The sequence below is a fragment of the Saccoglossus kowalevskii genome, chromosome 11 (assembly GCF_978046115.1).
Source record: "Saccoglossus kowalevskii chromosome 11, keSacKowa6.1, whole genome shotgun sequence".
Lineage (NCBI taxonomy): Eukaryota > Metazoa > Hemichordata > Enteropneusta > Harrimaniidae > Saccoglossus > Saccoglossus kowalevskii.
In genome coordinates this window covers 31481999-31507187 of record NC_140651.1, presented here as the reverse complement: position 1 = coordinate 31507187, position 25189 = coordinate 31481999, and the positions used below count along the sequence as shown (strand labels likewise).

The 25189-nt window shown below is 36.6% G+C and overlaps 2 protein-coding genes and 1 long non-coding RNA gene across 3 annotated transcripts in view; 1 reads left to right on the top strand and 2 right to left on the bottom strand.

Moving 5' to 3' along the window:
- Nucleotides 1-10719, bottom strand: part of LOC100374305 (sestrin-1-like) — a 119053-nt gene extending 108334 nt beyond the window's left edge. Inside the window, exon 1 of the mRNA XM_085505117.1 lies at nucleotides 10058-10719. Coding sequence (XP_085361243.1) covers nucleotides 10058-10345 — 288 coding nt within the window. The 5' untranslated portion in view covers nucleotides 10346-10719. The remainder of the gene's footprint in view (nucleotides 1-10057) is intronic.
- On the top strand, nucleotides 88-4933 carry LOC146736630 (uncharacterized). The gene is made up of 2 exons (XR_014930971.1): nucleotides 88-169; nucleotides 4650-4933. It is a non-coding gene; the product is annotated as an uncharacterized LOC146736630 (long non-coding RNA).
- A 10171-nt stretch (nucleotides 10720-20890) lies between the features above and the next one.
- LOC100374458 (unconventional myosin-VI-like) overlaps nucleotides 20891-25189 on the bottom strand; it is a 56490-nt gene continuing 52191 nt past the window's right edge. Inside the window, exon 27 of the mRNA XM_085505116.1 lies at nucleotides 20891-25131. Coding sequence (XP_085361242.1) covers nucleotides 24944-25131 — 188 coding nt within the window. The 3' untranslated portion in view covers nucleotides 20891-24943. The remainder of the gene's footprint in view (nucleotides 25132-25189) is intronic.

Below are 25189 nucleotides of genomic sequence, written 5' to 3'. Positions count from 1 at the left end.
ATCTTATACCAGCATGTCCGTTAATCTGTAGCATTTATACTTTGGTAAAACAACAGTGCATTCATTCATTTACTAGTATTCAATTCGAAACTATATACGGGACACCATAATTATGACAAAACGAAAGAGATCTTTACCGATGAGCGAAGAAAAGAAACGTCTTTTAAAAGTAAGTGATAAGGGCTCCTATTTGAACCAACCGATAGAATGGTTTGATAGCGACTCGGAGCAGGACAACGAGGAAGTTGACAACGCCAACATCACCAATGTCTTCGAAATGTGTACCACTTCGTCTCAAATGTGTGAGACTGGTATTACTGGACGCTGTCTTTTGGGAAATCAATGCGGTGAAATTGTGATTTTGGCAGTGTCTACATGGGGAAAATAAACTGCGAATAGGCCTACGTCGCTTAAAAATACGCAAACCAGGAAGTCAAATAAGTGTTAAAGTTGGGAGCTTGCGAGCTTAGTTTCTTATTAATTTATTTATTTACTCAATCTTTGTTTTAAAAAATGCATGGAAGCTTGGCCGATGTAAAACGTACTCCGGGAAACAAAGGCACCCCCGTTCATTACAGCTCCCTGCGGGGTACTGTAATACCATGGACGTACTAGACTAGTACATGTACGTCCTTGGTAATACGTAAACCCAGACATTTGAGTAACTTCTGTACTCGTTCTAGTAATAATCATACTGTACTCGCCCCAGTCTGTAAATTTTGACTTATTTTGTTTTATTGTAGGCCTACTTGTCACACAGAAACACCTCACTGGGCTCCACGGTGACACAAGTCAAGCGTCTAAGCAATCACGGAACCGGATTCACGCAATGGGGGCTGTTCTTTGTTTTATATGCAAACTGTTTCTCTCAATGACCGGCAAAAATGTTGCGTCCGGTTTTATTCTGGATCGACCTTCCTAAAAGCAAACAAGTCATTGTCAATGACACGTCCCCGTTCCGTTCATATTTGAGTGACATATACATTCAAAGCAGATCATGACCGAAATGCACCTGCATATGTACAACACATTGTGCTAAATCTGAACAAAATCCATCCATGCATGACTGAGATCCGGTTCTGGAATTGTGAAAATACGTGATTTTGATGCATTTTCGGCCTTAAAATGGCCATCATTTCGCTATTGTTAAGCAGATCATGAAACAAAGGCACATATCTATTTGTGACATGATGTACCATGTGTGTGTGAAGTTTGAACTTGATCAATCCAGACATGTCTTGGATACGGATCCAGAACTGAATTCTTTAACAAAATGGCCGCCAGTCGGCCATTTCGAACTTGATCCGAAAAAAAAAAAGACGTGCATCAAGGTCCTATTATGTTTAATGTATGTACCAAATTTGAACAAAATCCATCCATGCATAACTGAGATACGGGTCCGGAATGGTGAAAATGTGCGATTTCAATGCATTTTCGGCCTTAAAGCGGCCGCCATTTGGCTATCGTTAATGAGATCATGATACAAATGCACATACATATTTGTGACATGATGTACCTTGTGTGTGTGAAGTTTGAAGTCGATCAATCCAAGCATGTCTCGGATACGGATCCAGAACTGAATTCTTTAAAACAAAATGGCCGCCAGTCGGCTATTTCGAACTTGATCCGAAAAAAAAAATGACGTGCATCAAGGTCCTATTATGTTTAATGTATGTACCAAGTTTGAATGAAATCCGTCCATGCATAACTGAGATCCGGGTCCGGAATGGTGAAAATGTGCGATTTCAATGCAGTTTCGGCCTTAAAGCGGCCGCCATTTGGCTATCGTTAATGAGATCATGAAACAAATACACATACATATTTGTGACATGATGTACCTTGTGTGTGTGAAGTTTGAACTTGATCAATCCAGACATGTCTCGGATACGGATCCAGAACTGAATTCTTTAAAACAAAATGGCCGCCAGTCGGCTATTTCGAACTTGATCCGAAAAAAAAAATGACGTGCATCAAGGTCCTATTATGTTTAATGTATGTACCAAATTTGAATGAAATCCGTCCATGCATAACTGAGATCCGGGTCCGGAATGGTGAAAATGTGCGATTTCAATGCATTTTCGGCCTTAAAGCGGCCGCCATTTGGCTATCGTTAATGAGATCATGAAACAAATGCACATACATATTTGTGACATGATGTACCTTGTGTGTGTGAAGTTTGAACTCGATCAATCCAAGCATGTCTCAGATACGGATCCAGAACTGAATTCTTTAAAACAAAATGGCCGCCAGTCGGCTATTTCGAACCCGATCCAAAAAAAAAAATGACGTGCATCAAGGTCCTATTATGTTTAATGTATGTACCAAATTTGAACAAAATCCGTCCATGCATAACTGAGATCCGGGTCCGGAATGGTGAAAATGTGCGATTTTGATGCATTTTCGGCCTTAAAATGGCCGCTATTCGGCTATCGTTAATCGGATCATGAAAAAAATGCATGTGCATATGTCCCATATAATGTGTGATGTATGAGTGAAGTTTGAACTCAATCGGTCCATGCATGTTCGAGATACAGGTGATCACGGACGCACGGACGCACGGAAGCACGGACGCACACAGGGCAAAACATAAGTCCCCGTTTTCGGACTGCGTCCGAACGGGGACTAATAAAACTGTGATGGTTATTCAAATCGACATTTTTTCAAAAGCAAATACAAACTCTGATGTTGTTTTATTAAATAATAAATTTCATAGAGATAACAATAAATACAAGTGACGTAAATGTTATTTTAGTTCATGCAAATTCCGTGGAAGCAAACCTGACCTCGCTCACACTCGACGAGTACAGGAGTACAGAAACCTGTAATCAGACAGGGTTGGTGCGAATCACCAAGATTTTTGGGATATGAAAGTTTGGTCGAGTTTTCGCGATTACCGTTGCATTTATTACATGTTATTAAATTTGTTATATTATTTAGTAAAATACGAGATATCGATCCCGTATTACCCAATCTTTCCTTTTATGACTGTTTCTTGGGCTTCGTCGAAAACTCTCGAGGTGATACTCTTGCATTTCTTTCTTTGTTGTTCAGATTCGTGGTTGTCTCCGGTTGCCAAACCTTTTCGTTTCCTAGTGTTCTTCATCATACTGCTCTTATCTCTCGGGTCTTATCTCAACCACTTCTAACTAAATTGTGGATAAATAAGCTCTCGGTATTAGCAGACCGCAATGTTTATTGATCTACATAACAACTAAGCCACGCCCTCGATACTTGACATCGATTATTCAACTATTGACACATGGAGTTTGTATAACGGGAGACCACGACAAATCGTTATATTTTATCGATTTTAGCCATTTTCACTTGATTGTCCTTGATGAGACTATATCGTCGACGAGGATATAGTAGTGGGCACCAAATTACCAATTTTTTAAATGGCTTGGAACCAAAATTTTGACTTTATTGGCGAAAAAGTGTCACAAACATGTTTTTGGCATTTTTCTCCACTTGGTAGTGCGACCTGGGACAACTCATTTGTCCAGCCCTCAAATCTTCTGCGTTCGCATCAGCGTCTTGAAATTTATACACCGGATGTTTGAGGCCATGATCTAACAAAGTATGTCTAGATTTAGTCACATCTTTTTTTTTGCATGAATAAGAACTCCTGAAAGGTGTCAGTCAAGATTCAATAATTGCACGGGAAATAGGATGGACACATGGTAAAGAGATAATACCCGATAAAAATGTCTAGACGCACTTTTAGAAAACAGTTCACACTTTGTTCATTCACACATTTTTGGACGAATATCTCACAGCGTTTTCAAGATAGCGCGGGATTATCAATAGTGTGTTTGTTACGGTAGTTCTTTTTTGGGAGTGTGTGGTGGCCCTGAAAAGGACCGTTTTGTTTGTGTTTTTACGCAAAAACTCATTGGAACTTAACGACGTAAGATGAACCACGCAGCATGTGGCGCACACGTTCTTCTTTCTCTTCATTCACGATGAATCCAATATTGCAATAATCCATACCTTGGTGAGTGGTTTGAAGCACTTAGCTTTGGTTTCAAAACTTCGCTGACTGTGAATCCATAACGGGAGCACAGTCAGCTGGCATCGGTGTCGCTGGGTGTATATGATAAAGGAAAGTTGTGCAACCAAATTTGCCGAGTTCGCAGTTTTTCGCCGATAAAAAAATAACATTCCGGAGGGGGTGAAACGAAAGAGCATCGCCAGGCGATGGGCGCAGGGCTTTATGGCAACGACCGCAAATGTATTAGTGTCCAGCCATTGGTTGGCCACGTAGAGGTCAAAATACGCGTTTTATTTTTACGCGTTAAGTTTGGCTCTTCCGTTTCACCCCTCCGGAATGTTCTATTTTCGCAGCCTAATCGCAGGTTTTTCAAAAAACGTTGAAAAAACACAAGAATTAGTAGAAATGTTCCTGTTTTGGGCGGATTATTGATAGAGAATAATTTGTCTTTATTAAAAAAATGCTGAAAAACCGTGAGTTTTCGCCTTAGTTATTTTTTTATTGGCGAAAAATTGCGAACTCGGCAAATTTGGTTGCACAACTTCCCTTTATCATATACACCCAGCGACACCGATGCCAGCTGACTGTGAACAGGAGGCTAGCACTTTTGAGACATCACGTCGTAAAGTAGCTAATTTCTTTCCATTCTTCATCACAGCTATGGCATTACGGTCATGTGGATTATTTTTCTGTCGTTGAAGAAAAAACATTTTGCCGACCTCAAGTCCATTACGATAACCATAATGAGGCATGCCGACAATGGGAACTTGTTGCATCATAATTTTGTCATGTGTGTGGGTACGTGAATAAATCATGTTAATGAGGTCGACCAGAGTTTATTTTCAGTCTGTTTTTTATGTATCGCCATTTGGATATGTTTATGTATTCACAAAAGTTTGTAAACAATTCGCATCAGTAATAAAAGGTTTATTTGTTTCATAACCCTGTCTGCTATTCTTCAGTAATTACGATGCGATGTATCAATACGTGCGTGAACAAAATGATGCTAATGAGATCATCGCCATCTTTGATTACAAGCGGTAGTTTTTCCCGGCCGTTTCGCCTTGCACTGATCACGGTTACTAAAAAAGGTAACCGTGCATTGATTACAATACTTACCATACTTTGTAGCCAATTTCAGCGAGTAATACAACTTCATTCGCTGACATAAAACAAGTTTTATTCTTGAAAATCTACCCTGTGTCTTAGTGTTCCCACAGTTATTGACCGAGTGCTCACGTTTATTGAAACCTCGCATAAATCAAGAAATAAGTATGTGTACAAAGTGTACGAAAGCATTCCTTTATTTGACCTTATCATACGATCACAAAAACAACTTTTTTAAATTTTTTTTGGGGTGGTCCTCGGGTAAGCGCCCACCCCCAATTTTTCTCGATTTTGTATGTTCAGGCCCCTGGGCGCGTGCCCGGGCTAATACAGTATATACTTTATGGGGGATAGCTTTATGCATGGCTCTCCAGGAATTCTTTATGTTCAACTCCGTATTTCCCTAGTAGCTACCTTAAGATTTTTTTTTTTTTATTTTCAATTGAAAACCTAGCACTACAGCTACTAGATGGATGGAACATCACATCACAAACACAAATGGTGAACCATAATAAACAAGTCATTGAAAATGACACAGTCCCCGTTAAGTTCTCTTTGTACTCGTCATATTAAAGCGGAGGGGTTGTCGCGAGCGTGTCCTTGAAATTTGAGTTCCAAGTGGCATATACAACAGATTGTTTATTTACATCAAAACACGTGTTTCGTGTCATAGTAATATGGCTAAAATAAAAACAGCCGTTATTCAGCCATCTTTGATCTGATTATGAAACACACTGATATGTATGATGTATGTGTATAAAGTACATGTATGTATCAAATTTGAATGAAAACTGACAGCACGTTCAAGATACCGCATAAAAAAGCAAAAACAAGATGCCTGCCAGTCGACCATCTTTGATCCAATTGCGAAATAAATCGTCATGGACATGTATCCTAACATGTATAATCTATGTACCAAGTTTGAATGACAACTGACAAAGCATGTCCAAAATACAACATTTTCAAAAAACAAGATGGCTGCCAGTCGGCCATTTTGAATCGAATCGCTAAACCACTGCATGTGCATATGTCCCACATAAAGTACTAGGCACATGCAAAGAATGAACGGAATCGGTCCACAGGATTCTGAAATATGAGGTTGGATAGACTGACGCACAGACACACGGACAGTCGGACGGACAGACTCAGGAACTCATGGACGGTCAGGGACATGTATCCTAATATGTATGATTTATGTACTAAATTTGAATGAAAACTGACAAAGCATGTCCAAAATACGACATTTTCAAAAAACAAGATGGCTGCCAGTCGGCCATCGTTGATCCAATTGTGAAATAAATCATCATGGACATGTATCCTAACATTTATAATCTATGTACCAAATTTGATGAAAACTGACAAAGCATGTCCAAAATACAACATTTTCAAAAAACAAGATGGCTGCCAGTCGGCCATTTTGAATCGAATCGCTAAACCACTGCATGTGCATATGTCCCACATAAAGTACTAGGCACATGCAAAGAATGAACAGAATCGGTCTAAGGGATTCTGAAATATGACGTTGGATAGACTGACGCACGGACAGACGGACGGTCGGACGGACAGACTCAGGAACTCATGGATGGTCGGGGACATGTATCCTAACATGTATGATCTATGTACTAAATTTGAATCAAAACTGACAAAGCATGTCCAAAATACGACATTTTCAAAAAACAAGATGGCTGCCAGTCGGCCATCTTTGATCCAATTGTGAAATAAATCATCATGGACATGTATCCTAACATGTATAATCTATGTACCAAGTTTGAATGAAAACTGACAAAGCATGTTCAAAATACAACATTTTCAAAAAACAAGATGGCTGCCAGTCGGCCATTTTGAATCGAATCGCTAAACCACTGCATGTGCATATGTCCCACATAAAGTACTAGGCACATGCAAAGAATGAACGGAATCGGTCCAAGAGAGTCTGAGATATGACTCCGGACGGACGCACAGACGCACAGATGCACGGAGACCGAATTATAAGTCCCCGTTTTCGGACTTCCTTTTTTCAAGTGAGGACACAATACTTTCAACTGATAATCATTATATCTAAGAAGTAATTTGACATTGACGACTAGGGAAGCTTATCATTGAATGTGCACCTTCAACAGAACAAGACAAATGTTGTTTCCTGTTATTACTGTAAAATACTGTATTTTAGCTGGAATTAATTTGTTTCTTATAGAGTTTATTTTCACTGATTTTTTATGAGTAAAATATAGGAAAAAATGTATTTTGGCTGGATTTTATTTTCACTGAATCATCCTTTTAGCAAAAATAGTGAAAATAAAATATTTTACAGCAAAACAGGATACTACAGTAACTATGATATCCAGATACATTCATGTACTGTCACTGTTAATAATATGTGCAAATGTCAACTGGTACAAAAAAAATGTCTCTTCTGAAATTTAAAGCTGCTTACAGTTGGTTATGGACACAAAACATAATAGAGGAAGCATCCATGCATGTGAAAAATGGGGTGAGCATCCAACTGTTAGCTATCAGTTTCTTCTTGTCAGCTATAAAATATTACCTTAGGTCACTACTCACAATACAGATTTTATTGACAATGCAGTTATAAGTTTAGCAACACTTTGTGTCGGCAATGTTTGCTAATTTTCTACAATTTGGTACAAACAGAGATATATTTTTATTTCCCAACCAGGGTATGCTGAATATAATCACCAATTCCTGTTCAGATTGTAAGAATTTTATGTGTGGGTGTGTGTGTGGGGGGGGGGTACTAGATTTTATTTTTCCATTGGGTTTATTTGTAAACAAATTTAATTTTGCTTTTGTAAATTTGTTTATGTTAAATGTATTAAAGCAGTATTGGGTTATTGGGCTTCATTCAGGTTTAGAATTTGGTGATTCATCCAGGTACACCCTCATTCTGAAAAATGGCGCCGTCGGCAGAAGTTATTTAGAACGAAAGTGAAGCTTTGAGAATCCATGTGCGTTGGAACAAAAGCATTAGCACAATCAACCGAAAAGTTTTTTAAAAAATCACCACTTTTTTGATGTATTGAAAACCATGAAAATTTAGTACACATTAACCATAAAGCAAGCAAATTCAGGCCATCAAATATATTTTACATAATAATCCCAAGACCCCAAAACCCCAATCACACAATTTATTTAATAATTGGATTAATAGTATATATAATTAGATTGGACAAAACAACAGTTACTGCATGGACATGCAAGGGTTAGAGTAGACAGCCAAATTTAGAAATTGTCGTTCAAGGCTGTCAATGTACAAATATGCCTTGTGAAGTATGTGAATAAAACAAGCAATTAATTGCTACCAACCATTAAACCAATTTAATTTATTAACTGAGACATAAAAGAAGACTGGACAAGACACAGGTTATTGCACAAACACATTTTAAAGCAGGGAGAGTCGTCATCTGCACATGCGGCAGACAGCGATGACGTGTTTTTGTTTACAAATGTTTACCCATGAGCCTTTGCATTTTTGTGTGCGCTGTTATCGTTGATTGGGACTCAACAACTCCATATGAAATATCATTGCCCAGAATTGCATTGTCATTGGAAAAAAATATTCAGGTCTTGCTTTTGAAAATGACCTAGGAGCTAAATACGACACTCCTGAACACAGTTATTCAATTTTTCATTAAAGAACGGTAGTCACCGTGCAGCGCGTCTTCAAATTTCACTTACTTAAACGAACAATGCATTTTACATGCATTGTATGTGTCTATCAAACATGATGCAGTGTGGCAACCAATGCCTTTAAAAGGAGCTACATTAAAATATATTAATAAAAATGTGTGTCAGTTTTCAGCTGGGAAATGTTATGAATAATGGTCATATTTTTGGAGATCACCGGAACAATGTTTTGGCACTTGCTATGTAGAGCAACAAACAGATAAGAAAGAACAAGATAGATCCAAGGAATCAATTTGATCATACTGCCAAGCACCAAAATTATGCAAGAGTACACCAACATTTTTGAATCAGAGGTCAAGACCCCCAACAGCAATAATATTATGCAAAACTGTCCAAGAATGTAACTAAGGAAAAAGCCAAGTATAATTATGATGTGCCTAGATTTCATTATCCTGCACTCCATTCATATACTATCAACACAGTAATAATAATTATATTTAGTCATTTTCATAAGCTTCCTATGATGATCCAGTAACCAAATACCAAGGACGTGACATGGCCTTGTTGTTCTTGATAACCAATGGGGTGGAATAGGCAGTGTTACAAGGTAAGGGTAAGGCCATGACAGAATGACTGAGAACAGAGATCGAGTTCAAACTGAGGTCACAGTTTGTGTATGTGTGGTACATAAACTCAGTCAACTCAAAGTTAGATTCAGAACTGTGAGTAGTAAGAGTTCACATCAGTCTTTGTGAGCGCATTGTCACCGCACTCAAGTTTTACTACTGTTCAAACAAACGCGTATAACAATGCATCGTACTATAAGAAATCAATCTGACACAGCACCACTACAGCTGAATCGACAGTTACATACATGTATATTACAACACTGAGCTGCTACAGGCTAACAGCCCTGTAACTCGAAACCTCCTGAACCGGGCCTCAGCAAGCAGTTCACCCACCAGCCCACAAAACAAATTAAAACTGTGTTAAATGCAAATCAATACTAACGATCCACACTGCAATAAAATATAGTGGTGGAACGAGTATGGGTGTTATAAAGACACCGGAAGTGGCACTAGCCACGTGAAAACACGTTATTACTCAATGAAGAAACTATTAGAACCGCTGCACAAAGTAAAATTGCTGTTATGCGCACTGCCAAATCACCTAAATGTTATCGATGTTACTAAATATACAGTAATTAAATCATTCCCTAATTCATTTATTGCATTTACTCCGAGAGACGACGGTCGACCGTAGATGTATGGACAGGGATTCAACCGTATAGAAATTAGAAGGGGGCACGCTTACCTTCAAATCGTTGATCACAGACGAGCACCGTGCACGCACATCCTCAAAAGGACATTGCACGGCAAGCCGTAATAATTGGGCTAAAGAGTAAACAATGTGTTTGTTAGCTTGACATGGAGAGTGGTTTTCTTCACAGGCTTCTGGAGGGGACGTCGGTTCCAATAAAGTCTCAATATACGAAAAGATTTGGTCCAAGGCTTGAGATCGGACGGCGGGTTCCCGACTCGATATGTTCGTCAATAATCGTGCTGTTTCCGTTTCGGGTGGCGTTGAATTTTCCTCGGCCATTAAACACTTAAACCAGTTCGAAATTAGAGTCTCACTGATATGTAACTGATAAATCCCCACGACAACAGTCTCACAGATCCGATTTGTCTGGGTTACCCAGTGACAAAATTCCTGGATACCGTGATAGACACACAAAGTAGCGACTAAGCTGACTCGGCGCACAAAAATATCGTCCGTTGACAAGAGTCCAAATGTTCGCTACTGAATGACTGAAAGTTTAATCTCGAATCACCAGGGATGAATACAGCAGGTCGAGTGAGCAGTTAGAAAACAGTGAACGATGAAACCAAACGCCGGGTCACTGAAATCTGCAATTTACAGGAATTTTTAACAGCGAATATCCATCGAGATACTTGAACATACGAAAGCGCCCGACATTATGGAAAATCCGGATTCATGAATAAATTAATAAAATTAGCATAAATTAACTTTAGGACTTACCTCCAGAAATTAGCCAATCACGATTCGGTTACACGGATCAGATGACATTAAATATTTGCATATGTATTGCTGAACCTCTTTGGAACTCTTGAACTCAGCTCTAAACACATATTAGATATGAATGTTTGCGAAACGTTGCGTTGTACAAGTTCGAGCATAGTGCTGTATACCAGTGTTGGTGTTTTACAATTCCATAAATAAAACTAAAATAAATTATACCCATTCCTTCTACAAAGAGACCATCAATTTTTTTTCTACAATATAAAGATTTTTTTCAATATCATGTAGTGATATCATTCTCGTGGAATGTGCACGCGTTTCCAGCGTGAATTGGAGGTTATAAAATACAGCAAATGCGTTTTGGACACGTACGTAGTAGTAATATGATGACAAAAAATACTTATTTTATTTTAAACTGCAGAAAGTGGCCTCGTACACTAAAATGGAAACATAAACTAACTAGGAATACCATACACGGAGCCGGACGCCGCGACAATAATTTCGTTCCTGCTTTCAATTAAATTATATTCGTGTGATATAGCTATTTAGAGGGTTACTCCATTTTTCCGATAGTTCTCCCAATTGTTTTATATATACATTCCATATGCAATATTTCCCCCCCCCAAATCCGTCTGTCGTTCCAAATTTCAAATGGATCCACGCGGCAGCGTCAGTACACAGTACTCGTGTTTGCTGCCCTCTGCGTTTGTATTTGCCACGTCTGTGTCTGAATTGGTATCGTGAAGCGGCGTTTTCAAGTTCTGGTATATTAGATTTTCGTTTTGTTTTGTTTTATTACGAGCATACATTTATTGTTCCCTTTCTGAAATAGGTTGTATAGCTGCATACTCGTATCATTTATCAAATTTAATTATGAGTTTTAATTAATGTTGATACAATTACATTCACACTTCACTTGGGGCTCAAGCACAATGGGTAGGGATGAGGGGCCCAATTCCTAATTTCCGAGTTACTATTTTTCTCACAAAATTCGATAGAGGGCGTTCTCAAAGTACCCGGATGACAGTCCGTTCAACGTTCGTGGTGGGGTTGAAAATTGAGCGGCGTCTGATGTAAGCAATATACTAGTAGTTACTGTTGCCGAAATCTTATTTTTTACAAACGTTTTGCAAGAATTGGTTAAAATGGTTAACTGGTATTGTAATGCCATAGGCTATTCCTGGGGTTCGATTAAAAAGAAAAAAACAGCGAAATATCCTGAGATGAAAGGCGTAACTTTTCATACATTTCTTTCGTCCAAGAAATCAACACTTCAACGCCAGTGGATTCGAATGCGTCGTCGGGAACCTGAGTGGACGCCAAACTATATTCCTGAGTTTGTTCACGGCATTTTCCATCCTGCGCCAGTATTTTTTTAGTTCAATAACTGGAGACAGCCGTCTTTCAACCGCAGTTATACATCGATTGAAAAACGAAGACTCTGTCAGCTTCCCGAGACGAGCGCAAACGAAAACATTGAATCGGATTTGATGAAAAATTCGCTCGTTACCGATTCCCTCATCGATCTTCTTGTTCAGAATCCTTATGATGGCATTTGTTGCGAAGTTGAAGTTAAAATAACTACGGAAGGAAAAAACGTGTGGTAACTGCATCTGCTGATCGCCTGGTTAATAAAATATTAAATCAAACTTACACTACACAGTTACAAACACCAGAAACTATTTTAGAGTTTGATTTAATAATAAACCATGGCTTGTAAGGATTTTCCTTCATGGATCATTGCCGAATACACTCTGCCATAATGAAAATAAATTCTGTATTCTGCACATGATGAAGCTTTACGGAAATTATGAAGTAAATAACCATTATCAAGTCGATATTCTTTCAGTCTGGCTGTTGTCCAGTCACTTCGATGCAACAAATATGCGAACATATCAGCTATTTCAAACAAAGGCAAAGTATGAAGGTTTTTTTTTTTTGCCAAGTGTTTACGTTACACGGATCTACCAGAGTTATCGTCGACTCACTGTGTTTTACAGTACGACGACGATTGTTTGAGTCTTGGCGAACATTTAACTCGTTTGCTAACTCAACAAGTTCAAAAAGTTTAGCTTTACGAACATTGCTGCAAGTTATACCACGATCCTGAAGAAATTTGCGGAGTTGTGGAACTTTTTTGCTTTTCCAATCTATTGATTTACGCATGTAAGAATACAGAACTTCAATAAAAACAACCACACTCAGTTTCGTTATCCGGGTATTTTGGATGCGCCCTCTAGCGGAATTCCGTAAAAAACTAACAACTCGAAAATTAGGAATTATTTTTGACCTCACCAACTTCATGACCACTGTTCCTCACTTCCAGATCAATATGTTAGTCTGATTTCAGTACTGCAAAACGCATGCGCACTGACATACGATGATGATGTACGGCACTATCTGCTGAGAAATAAGACGGTCAGAGACAACTCCCGAATAACAGACGTTTTTCCCAAAAAACGTGAGAGTGAGAATGGGTCAGCCAGAGGTTTTCCACATGTATACAAGTACCCTGATATATACATATGTAGTTATAAAACAGATGAGCAAATACTGGTCTAGAATAAACAACATGTCTCGGCTTAGAACTAGACAACTGTGGCATCTACAACTGGATGTCTGTTTTAAAACTTCGATATAGACCATTTGTGGCGTGAAGGAAAAATGCAAAAAACGATCAATGTAATTATAGATAATGTAATATCAGAAAAACTAAAACAAAATTAGGAAAAAAAATGGAAAACAGATTATAGATAATGAAAACGATAGAATAAATGACAAAAATAAATTGCGCACTTGAACTGAAAACAGACTTTGGCTTTGAAAACTACTTACACCGTGACGTACTCAAAACATCCATCACAGGTCATCAATGTAAACATTAAGGATTAGTGCTCAGACTACAAATAAAAACATGAAAATATAATAACACAGATATATCTGACAGAAAGTGTTTATTTTGTGAGAAGAGCGCCATAGAGGATGAAGAACATTTTATTTGTTAACGTGGGAACTTTTCGTAGGAGAAAGAAAAAAAAAACTTTATCAGCGGATATCACCTCCACATTTATTAAAAATATTTATAAATAATGAAGATGAGAAAACAATAATATAAATAGAAAAACCAGGGAGGAAAAATTAAAGCGACAAAGCTATATCATCATATACATGCATTTGTAAACTAAATATTTCACCGACACAATTATGAAAAACACTTTTTTTTATCTTTTGTTTTATTTTATTTGTTCCTTCTCATTTTGTTTGTTTGAACGAACGCAATAAACATTATTGTTACAAAATGGGAATGCTTACAGGGGTCAAAGGTCAGATGAGGTTTTCTACAGTCCACACAAACTGGGAGAGCAGCATATAAACTATAAAAAGAACGTACAACGGTAATGTGAGGTGGAATCCTGGTCTTTGTATGGTAGTTATTTATTGTCATATCTGTAATATTTGTCCTTATAGTAATAGTAATACATAACGTCTGCAAGGCCACTAGAGGGCATAGTTTAAAGTTGAAGAAAAGAACATGTAACACTGAACATAGACAACATTGCTTCAGCTTCAGAAATGTTAATAATTAAAACTTTTTACAGTATCTCGTCACCAACTTTAGATTCGTTCAAATCCAGGCTTGGTAAGCACTGCGTAGATGCTAAATATTTATTAGAATGCTAAACAATACCAATATTCTCACCATGAACGTATGCGTTGTACTATAATAGCATTGCATAGTTTAGGCATCAAACATCACTACCGATGGTTTCCTCTGCTAGACGTACTCAGTATGTTAAATGGAAAACAATTCAATGCAATGATTGCTTTATTGATTGACTGATCTATTGATTGATTGGACTTTCATGGTCGGCGAGTGGAGAAAACACTGCTTTGTAGATGCGACCACGCCCACACTCATGTATTGTCATTGTTTCAACCGGATTTGACATTGATTGTTGCCGTAACTAGGTCACATGTATGATATATCACGTGATATATGAGTATTCAGTCGTGTCAATGCCAACAATAATATTAGTGTACTGTGAAGTTAGGGGTGAATAATAGAATATGGGATCGGGGTGAAGAGAAAAGTCTGCACAGATCTAGCGAAAGTTTTGAAAAGCAAATATTCTACAGGAAAGTAGAAATTCTATAGGTTGCGATGGGTTAAAGCACAGTCCCTCTGTTTAGGGTGTAACTGTCATTGATTGGAACATGGACGTACTAACACATATCTAGCAGTACGAACATGATTGGAAAGTACGTTTCAAATGTATTGAACACGGCCTACTTATAAATAGTTCAGTTGCAACCAGAAACACTACAAATGGTGTCCTATCACGTTACCAAATACTCTCAGGCTGCAATCTGCCTTCATCAAAGCATGGAGCTGAAAAGACTGGATCAGGCTTAAGGTATCATGCAGTATACTAAAACAAAAATCTGCCAGGCTCAATATGGCAATTGAATTCTAAAACCTTCTACATGTCCTTAAACCGGTAATTTTGACCAGATGCTTAGAAATCGGATTATGTCTTTCTACACTAACTCGTCAAGTTGTGTTGTGAATCAGAATTTTAGTACAGGCTATCTTAATATTGACAGGGCATTGTGATTCCGTACCCCTGCTTCATTCTTTGTATTGAACTTCATTGCAATGTCAGTGATTGACTTATCTATTTACTTATTGGTCACAAAGTACAAGGAAAAAGGAAAAGAAATATATAAAAACAATATACTAAATAACAAATACAATCACTAAATTACTAAATAATACAAAATCTCTAAATTACTAACTAATATAAAATTACTAAATTGACAGCAGGCATTAAGATGTCAAGTAAGACCCTGCTTCCTGACTTCGAAGCTTTTACTTATGAACTGTGCTACTGGTATAATAATGTTTTCATCACAGTTGTTAACTGAATGATATTGTTGAATATTGTTTAATAACGATGTTACTTCTAGATACCATAATTTACTTTTAATATTTTTGTTAACCACAAAAACTTCCTTGAGTTTTATTAGAATTCATGGCCCGACTGTAATACTTAATTGTTATATATATATATATACATCTAGGGGGTATCTGCCTAACTCGCTATACATAGATACCGACAATAACGATAATAAGGTGATTTCGTGGAGAACTCATCACCCCAAACATCACAACCATAAACGAGGATAGGTCTGATGAGTTTGTCAAAAAGGGAAATTGAAACTTTTATACTTATGTTTTGAATTGAGCTTTTCTTTCATTGAAAACAGAGCTTTTTGAGCCTTACGTTTAAGGTTTTTTAGGCCATCCTTAAACCTACCATTGGCACTAATGACTAGTCCCAGATAGTTATAAGATTTAACTGTATCAAGTTCGATACCTCCAAGAAAAAATGTTTCATTATTCAAACGTCTGTTTGATTTATTGAAAATTAAAATTTTGGTTTTGTCAGTGTTGACAGAGAGCTTCCATGTTTTAGCATACAATGCCAAACTATCAAGACATGTCTGTAATCCCTGTTTAGTTTTAGAATATATCACAATATCATCGGCATAGAGTAGACAGCTGACATGCGAGTTTTCTAAATAAGGAGGATCACAGGTATTAGGATTGACAATAGTGGGCAGATCATTTAAAAAAAGATTGAAGAGAGTTGACTAAGATTACATCCCTGTTTAACACCAATATTGGACTGAAATTGTTTTGTTAAACCTTCTTTACATTTAACTTTATATTTTACTTTACTGTCCATGTTTTTCATAGTTTTATACATTTTCCCTGTTATACCATATTTGATTATTTTTTTGAATAGACCATCATGCCACACACTGTCAAAGGCTTTTCTAAGGTCAATAAAGCAGGCATATAATTTTAAAATTATTTGATTTTTTAATATTAGTGTTATTTTGTTTATTGGCGCTCTCAGACTTACCACTGTAGAGATATTTATTTATCAGGGATTTTAGTATGAAAAGATTGTCTGTAGTTCGACAATCATGCCTGAATCCGAACTGTTGACCGGAAAGAATGTATTGCATCTAATAAGTGATGTTCACCATACTTTAACAATTCATTGTTACTTTTAAGAAGTCTAATGGCTTTTGTGATTTCATTTTGAAAGATTTGTCTCTGTCTAAATAGGGGTTGCTACTTGCACTCTTTTCACTATTCTCCAGTTCATTCACAATCACGATCAATGGAACCCAATAAGCAGCCTAGTTTAACAACAAGACACCTTCTGTTTAGCAGAGCACTATCTCTGCACTTCTGTCATGAATTTGTTTTTGCGTATCTGTTGATTATTAGCTGAATTGCTGTGTTATGTCTGTCATCGTTTAGGCCTATTTGAAGTTTTGGACGGAACTTGGCTCAGTGATTTGGAACTAATTACGAGATAACTGTCGCTATTCAGACTACTCATTCTGACAGTTAGTATTCGTAGTTATTAATGTAGTGAACGATTAATCAAAAGTTATGACGTATTCAGTACTTAGTGTGATTGGCTTTATGATTGAAGGTTACGCCCTAGAGTCTTTTTACTGCATTGTAATTGGTTAGAGTTTTGAAAATGAATAAAGAGAGTTTGAGTTGGTCTTGGGAAGCACAGCACGATAGACGCAGTCAAGTGCAGTCCTGGAGAGCCTTGGGACGAGTGTTGACGCAGTCTAAGAGAGTCTTGGGTCAGCCTTGCGATAGTCTTGGGGACTTTTCCCCCAGGGCGCTGTGTCTTATAGAGTGCTCGATTGACCGACTAAGACGAGAGCTGAAACGTATTTCGTTGTGTGTGTCTTATTTGACTGTAAAGTATAAGTGACTTTCCCGATTCCATACCTCAAGGGGACGAGATATAGAGACGAGACGAGATTCCCCCCTGACAAGTGTGGAGAACCCCAGAGAGAAGAATTCCCCCCTGATACTTCCATGGAATGGATAGCCTGCTTATCCTATATAATACTGTTAGACCTGAGTCTGAGTAGTGATAGTAGCGATAGTGTGCTACGTCCATTACTATATGTGGGGTTATATCCAAAATAAGTAAGAAATGAAAAGATAGGCAAACATATCAATCACTAGAAACGTATACGTATGTAATAAACACGTAGAATAGTTTATTACGTCATATACTGTATATCCACTGATATACTGGAGACTTTACCAGAAATTTGCATAAACAGTATACTACTCTAAAACACAACAACACAACGCGGTAAGACTGGCGCTAAAATAGTTGCGCGTCCTATTTATATTCTCGGTAGAATAACCCTAGGTGAGAATGCCTCTAAGTCGGACAAAAGCTAACATTGTAGAAGTTACGTAATAAAGTGATGTTTTCTATCACGTTCACACTCACGTCAACATCATGTCTATTTATTGACGTGGTTTAAGAGCAAAAATTATGCGTACATTATATTAAATATGTAAAAATACTCAAACTACGATAATGCGACAATAAATGTTTCGAATGGTAACGAACTTAAATTAATTAAGTGATTTGAGCTGTATACAACACCCTTCCCTACCCTACCTTACGTGACAAGTTGGTCACGTTTTTAGTTTGTTTTGGTATACAACGTTTCTGTTATATATTTCTGCATTTTCATTTGCGAGTACAATGAATGGGGTTTTGGGTCGCCGAAAACTACATGCCCGTTGGCGAGGGCGCAGTTCATGTTTCGGCTGACCAACGAGGGAGACGAGTTGCCGAGTGGGCTGGTACGTCCATGGCTATATACACTCACCGTTGATACAATGTAGTTAACTATCTTGCATTGGCGTAAGTTGATCAATGTGACAACAAAAACAGAAATTTAAAGATATCTACAGCTACCCTTTCAATGTTCTGGAAGTAAAATCCCAATCCAGCGCCCGTGGTCAATTGCCACCAGGGGTGTTTGATGGTAAAAAAACGTTCTACTTTTGAAATTAAAAAAACAAGTACAAAGCTCCAAACTCATTTTAAAACAGACTAACTGTCTGCTGTCTTAAAGCGCGGTGGTCGGCGCGCAGCGCGTGTTCAAATTTCATGTAAATAAACAATGTATTTTACACGCGTTGTATACGTCGCTATGAGTCCCATATCAAACAGGACGCTTTAAATGAATTGAGCTGTAGCAAGTGATAAATACATTTATCATTCTCAATACTGTTTCCAAAATTATTGATATGAATTTCTCCTTTTTGTCACGTGTTCTAGAATTAACTACAATCTGTTTATCTTTGCCAGTTTTAAGACAATCATTACTAACTCTAAATCTAGCTACGCACATTAGTGATATCAAGAAGATTTTAGCTTCAATTTGCTTTCTATTGTCAATATGGATTTCATTTCCCACTGTTTTTTTTCAAATAATTTATTTAAATTCTTGTTAATTTTATTGGTGCATGAAAGAATCTCACTTGAATAGAATTGACTGCTGAATAGAATCTCACTTGAAGATACAAGTTGGTCATAGTCAATTCTATTCAGCAGTTTCTTAATTGTTAACTTACTTTGCTCTAAACCGCATTAGTAAAATTCGGACTCTATTGGATAAAGATAGTCCATGCATTTGTGCCAAGATTAGGCCACTGTAACATATTATATTTTATGGATGCCCTCAATTTCAGCTAGATAAACTCCAATCTGTTCAAAATGCAGCAGCCAGACTCGTCAATTGTAAAAAAAATCTGACCACATTACATCTACACTTTATGATTTGCATAAATTTTAAAGGTACAGTCGAGTCTATAAAATTTCAAATAATTATGCTCGTATTTATTTATTTATTTATTTATTTATTTGCTTTGATTGACCAATATGAACTGAATCATAGTGGCCTCAGGTCATCTAAAACTAATCTTGTTATTGAAACAATTACTTGCCATTATAATAAAAAATTGAGTATGACAACATCAAGCCTCAACCAATGAAAGACATTGATATTATATATTGCGACCCAGTGTACATACAAAGGTCGTGGATCACAAAAACCTAGGAGATGTCAGTAAAAATCATGGAGTTCCATAATACAACTACATCTGGCACACGAGTGATAATAAAACAAGCCATTGAAAATGACAGTCCCCGTTAAATTTTTGAAAGTTCTCTTTGTGCTAGTCATATTAAAGCAGAGGGGTTGTCGCAAGAGTGTCCTTGAAACTTGAGTTCCAAGTGGCGTATACAACAGATTGTTTATTTACATCAAAACACGTGTTCCGTGTAGTAGTAATATGGCCAAAAATAAAAACAGCCGTTATTCGGCCATCTTTGATCTGATTATGAAACACACTAATATGTATGATGTATGTGCCAAATACGAATGAAAATGGTACATAAATTGTGGAAATATAGTAGTAAGGCCAAAAAGTCAGATGGCTGTCAATCGGCCATCCTTGACCAGATTTTGAAACAAATTGTCATGGACATGCATCCTAACATGCATAAAGTACATGTATGTGCCAAATTTGAATGAAAACTGACAGAGCACGTCAAAGATACCTCATAAAAAAACAAAACAAGATGCCTGCCAGTCGACCATCTTTGATCCAATTGCGAAATAAAATAGTCATGAACATGCAAAGAATGAACGGAATCGGCCCACAGGATTCTGAAATATGACTTTGGACAGACTGACACACGGACGGACGGACAGACTCAGGAACTCACGAACGGTCTGGGACATGTATCCTAACATGTATGATCTATGTACTAAATTTTAATGACAACTGACAAAGCATGTCCAAAATACAACATTTTCAAAAAACAAGATGGCTGCCAGTCGGCCATTTTGAATCAATCGCTAAACCACTGCATGTGCATATGTCCCACATAAAGTACTAGACACATGCAAAGAATGAACGGAATCAGTCCACAGGATTCTGAAATTTGACTCTGGACGGGCACACGGACGGATGGAGACCGAATTATAAAGTCCCTGTTTTCGGACTTCGTTAAAATGATATTAAAATTTAGAGTGACTACTTTTCAACATGCACACAAAAACAAGTTTGTGTACTGAAAACAAATGCTTCAGCACATCTAGTAACCATGGCATATGATGCATGGTTCATATTGTAATGATTTTGACACTTTATAAACAAAATAAAGAAACTATGAAAACACCATCCAATATGTAATAATCACAACATTTTAATACACATTTCTATTGCCATGACAACACAAATTCTATACTGTACACAAATTCTTTCTACAATGTAATACATTTCATTCCAACCCATTTACATGATATGAACTAATAAACCATGCACACCTTGACTTGTTCTGAGCAGCTGATGTGTCTCTTAACACAGAGCAATGTAGATTTTTTTTTAAAATTTTTTAGATGTTTTTTTCCCCCAGAAAAAAAAAATAAAAAATTTATGATAGATGCTATGCTTTCTACATCCAGAAAATAATGAACTTGCCTCAGACATTCCATCACTACTATAGGATTACTGTAAAACCATTTATTTTCACTGACATTTAATATCACTATTTTGATGTTTTGAGCATATTGACTGTGTTTAAATTACGCAAATTTGTCAAGGAATGTTGAATGTTCACAGAAATTTAGATGAGCAGATTTTACTTATCAGCAAAAATAGTTAAATTAAAACCCAGTGAATAATTAATGCATTTACAGTACATACAGGCAACATTTCAGCTAGCTGTCCTATTCCTGCCAAAGATTGACCTATGACCCAGGTCACAGTCAAAGGTCAAGTGATGCATTATTCTTTAAAGTTATTCTAATCATTAAATTTAAAACCAATTTTATCAAAACATTAAAATTACAAGTATCAGGAATGTATTTTTATCCAGTTCTTAAGTTCAGGTCTTCACAAAAGTTGTTATGACTATACTACAATCTCCTTATCAAAATATGTATTCAAAAAACATTGTAGCAAACTGCAATCCAGTAATGAACGTAATAAATATACACAATATATTTCCTGCAATTTTTCATGGATAAAGGATTTGCAAATAAAATCATGAATACATTGCTATTGTAATCAAAAGAGGAATCTGCAGTAGAGGTCAATTTGTTAAAAACAAGTACCAGTACCATACACAATATTTTCAAATTAAATTAAGTTCAATCGTTTCAAATCGTGCAGACACTAATAACTAACCAACAGATAACACACTGGTTTGGTAATTCCTTTGTAGTTATTTCGAAATGTTTGTAGTTGTCTTACAATGAATAATCGTAAACAAAGTTAAATGAAACATCCACTTGTACTTAATATTCAATAAACTTTAGATATAATTATTGTTTCGCATAATTACAATTTATCGACCGTAATAGAGATACTGAATATTTTAATTATATTACTAAGTGCAGGAAAATAGAATTATAATTATTTCATCATAAATATACATACAGTTTACACACCTGTAAGGCTTTAAAAAACTAACTTCATAAAAATCACCAACACCAGAGGACGCTGTCTAGGGGTAACATGTTGCAACTATTTGGTATTTAAGGTAACTCTTATAGGCATAATGTATCACAATAAGTGGATTTGGGAACCCACTAAAAGCGCCATCTAGTGTTGTGCATTCATAATCATCCCACTCTCCAAATTGTTTACTAAACCAATAAAAAAACCTGATTTATCTACTAAGGCAAAAACCTATGAATATTTGTGAATCTTTCTCAAATTTGAATTGCGCACACCTCAGTGTTTCACTGGAACAAATAAAGGGTAAAAACAACTAACACAATAAATTGCTATTGAAAATTACAAAACAATTATGATTCAAATTTTAAGTAAACTTACTGACATAAAAGAGAAAACTAATAACCTATTTTCAAAAACGTTTTTTGATTGCACGCAAACATAAAGCAAGGACAGTGTTGATTTCTGGGCTCTTGATTTTAAACAAAATGTCAACATTATTATTTTTCAAATACAGGATTCAAGGATACAGTTTTTCTGTCATGTCATTATTATTATTATTTGGTTTCATAAAAAATTGAAATAATTTATATTGAACTGAAAAAAATAATGTTCAAGGTGAAATCAAATACCAGGACCTCTACACATCCTTAATGGTTACAACAGTTTGGTAGGTAGATACTGCAAATACTGCCAGTTACTGAGATAGTTAAGCTTAGTTAATCATGGTTGATGAGGTGATGATTGGTAACTGCCAGTTGAAATATAAGAGATTTCAGAGTACTAATACGAGTTAAGATTAATAACTCCCCATCAGCATTGTAAGTTATTACCGAAAAAAAAAAAAAAATCACTGTTAATGACATAGTTCCTGTTTGTATTATAGATTTGAGATATATATATATGACCTAATGTATGATGTATGTGTGAAGTTTAATATGGGTCTGTGGAACTGCATTTTTTTTACACAAGATGACTGCCAGTCAGCTATTTTGGATTCAATGGTGAAAAAAATGCATATTCATTTGTCCGATATGTCTGAAGTATGTGTGAAGCTTGGACTTGATCGGTCCAGGCATGTTGAATATGTAGATCAGGAACTATATTCCTTCAAACAAAATGGCTACCAGATAATAATTTTGAGCCAAATCTAAAATCCAGTAAAATTCAATGCTTAAACTAAACCTGTTTACTCACACACTGGTGAGATCTGATTCAGGAACAGCATTTCTGGCATTAAAATGGCTGCCATTTAGCCATCTTTAAACACATCATGAAACAAATGGATGTGTAAGTGATATGTCTGATATAATGTCTGATGTACGGTATGTGAAGTTTGAACTTGATTGGCCCATATACGAGTGAGAAATGCCTGGATACAGACAGACACATACACAATCCACAAGATCTTGTATTTCGGACCTCATTGAAACAGTACTAATAATTGTGTTTTCAAGAGTAGGAATTAATACCATACAAATAGAAATTCTTTGATTCTTTTCTTCTGTGCTATTAAAAGATTTTTTGTTATTGTTTTCACTAAAATAGCTTTTCATTTTTTTTGGGGGGGGGGATAAAAAAGATAATGACCATTTGCCATGATAGCGTTGACAGGCTGTGCCAAAAACTTACACACACACAGCACAATGAACATCGATAGATCTTTGCAGAAAGTACATGAACCTGTCAAAAAATAAACAGCCTGTTTTATTTTTTCATGATTCTCTTGATATGAAATATATTTGTGCCATGTTATGTATAACAAGTCATTGAAAATGACACAGTCCCCATTAAATTGTTGAAAGTTCTCTTTGTGCTTGTCATAGTAAAGCGGAGGGGTTGTTGCGAGCGTGTCCTTGAAACTTGAGTTCCAAGTGGCGTATACAACAGATTGTTTATTTACATCAAAACATGTGTTCCGTGTATTATATGGCCAAAAATAAAAACAGCCGTTATTCGGTCATCTTTGATCTGATTATGAAACACACTGACATGTATGATGTATGTGCCAAATACAAATGAAAATGGTACATAAATGCGGAAATATAGTAGTGAGGCCAAAATGTCAGATGGCTGTCAATCGGCCATCCTTGACCAGATTTTGAAACAAATTGTCATGGACATGCATCCTATCATGTATAAAGTACATGTATGTGCCAAATTTGAATTAAAACTGACAGAGCACGTTCAAGATACCGCATAAAAAATAAAGAACAAGATGCCTGCCAGTTGACCATCTATGATCCAATTGCGAAATAAATCGTCATGGACATGTATCCTAACATGTATAATCTATGTACCAAGTTTGAATGAAAACTGACAAAGCATGTCCAAAATACAACATTTTAGAAAAACAAAATGGCTGCCAGTCGGCCATTTTAAATTGAATCGCTAAACCACTGGGGCATATGTCCCACATAAAGTACTAGGCACATGCAAAGAATGAACGGAATCGGTCCAAGGGATTCTGAGATATGACTCCGGACGGACGGAGACCGAATTATAAGTCCCCGTTTTCGGACTTCGTCCAAACGGGGACTAAAAAGTAATAGTCTCGACTAAAAAAATACAATTTTAAAATTTTTTGAATCATTATGAATATTTGTTGATAATTAACTGGGTGCATGAATTGAGTTATCACAATAGCAATGCTTGATATGTTAGAGTTAATAACTTTTTTAACTAGCAGTAACCATTCAAACAACCTAAACTAACCATTGGTATTATATAAACTTTAGTAAAAATGGCAGGTAAATAAGATGACAGTGTAGGCTTCCTTAGTGTAATTTTTGAGTGGCGTATGTCTGCCTGGCTTGTTTGTTTTGCACCGCTAGAAGTAAATACTGTCGTCCACCATTCTTATCCCACTCTTGTTCAAACTCTCGCTCCAGTATCTCAGCACCACGTTTACGTGTCAGACCAGTCTCATCTAAACTCAGCTCACACATCTGCATGTCATCTTTACCTGGCAGGAGAAGGGACAATAATTATTCACATAAAATTTTGCTCATATTGCTCATGAA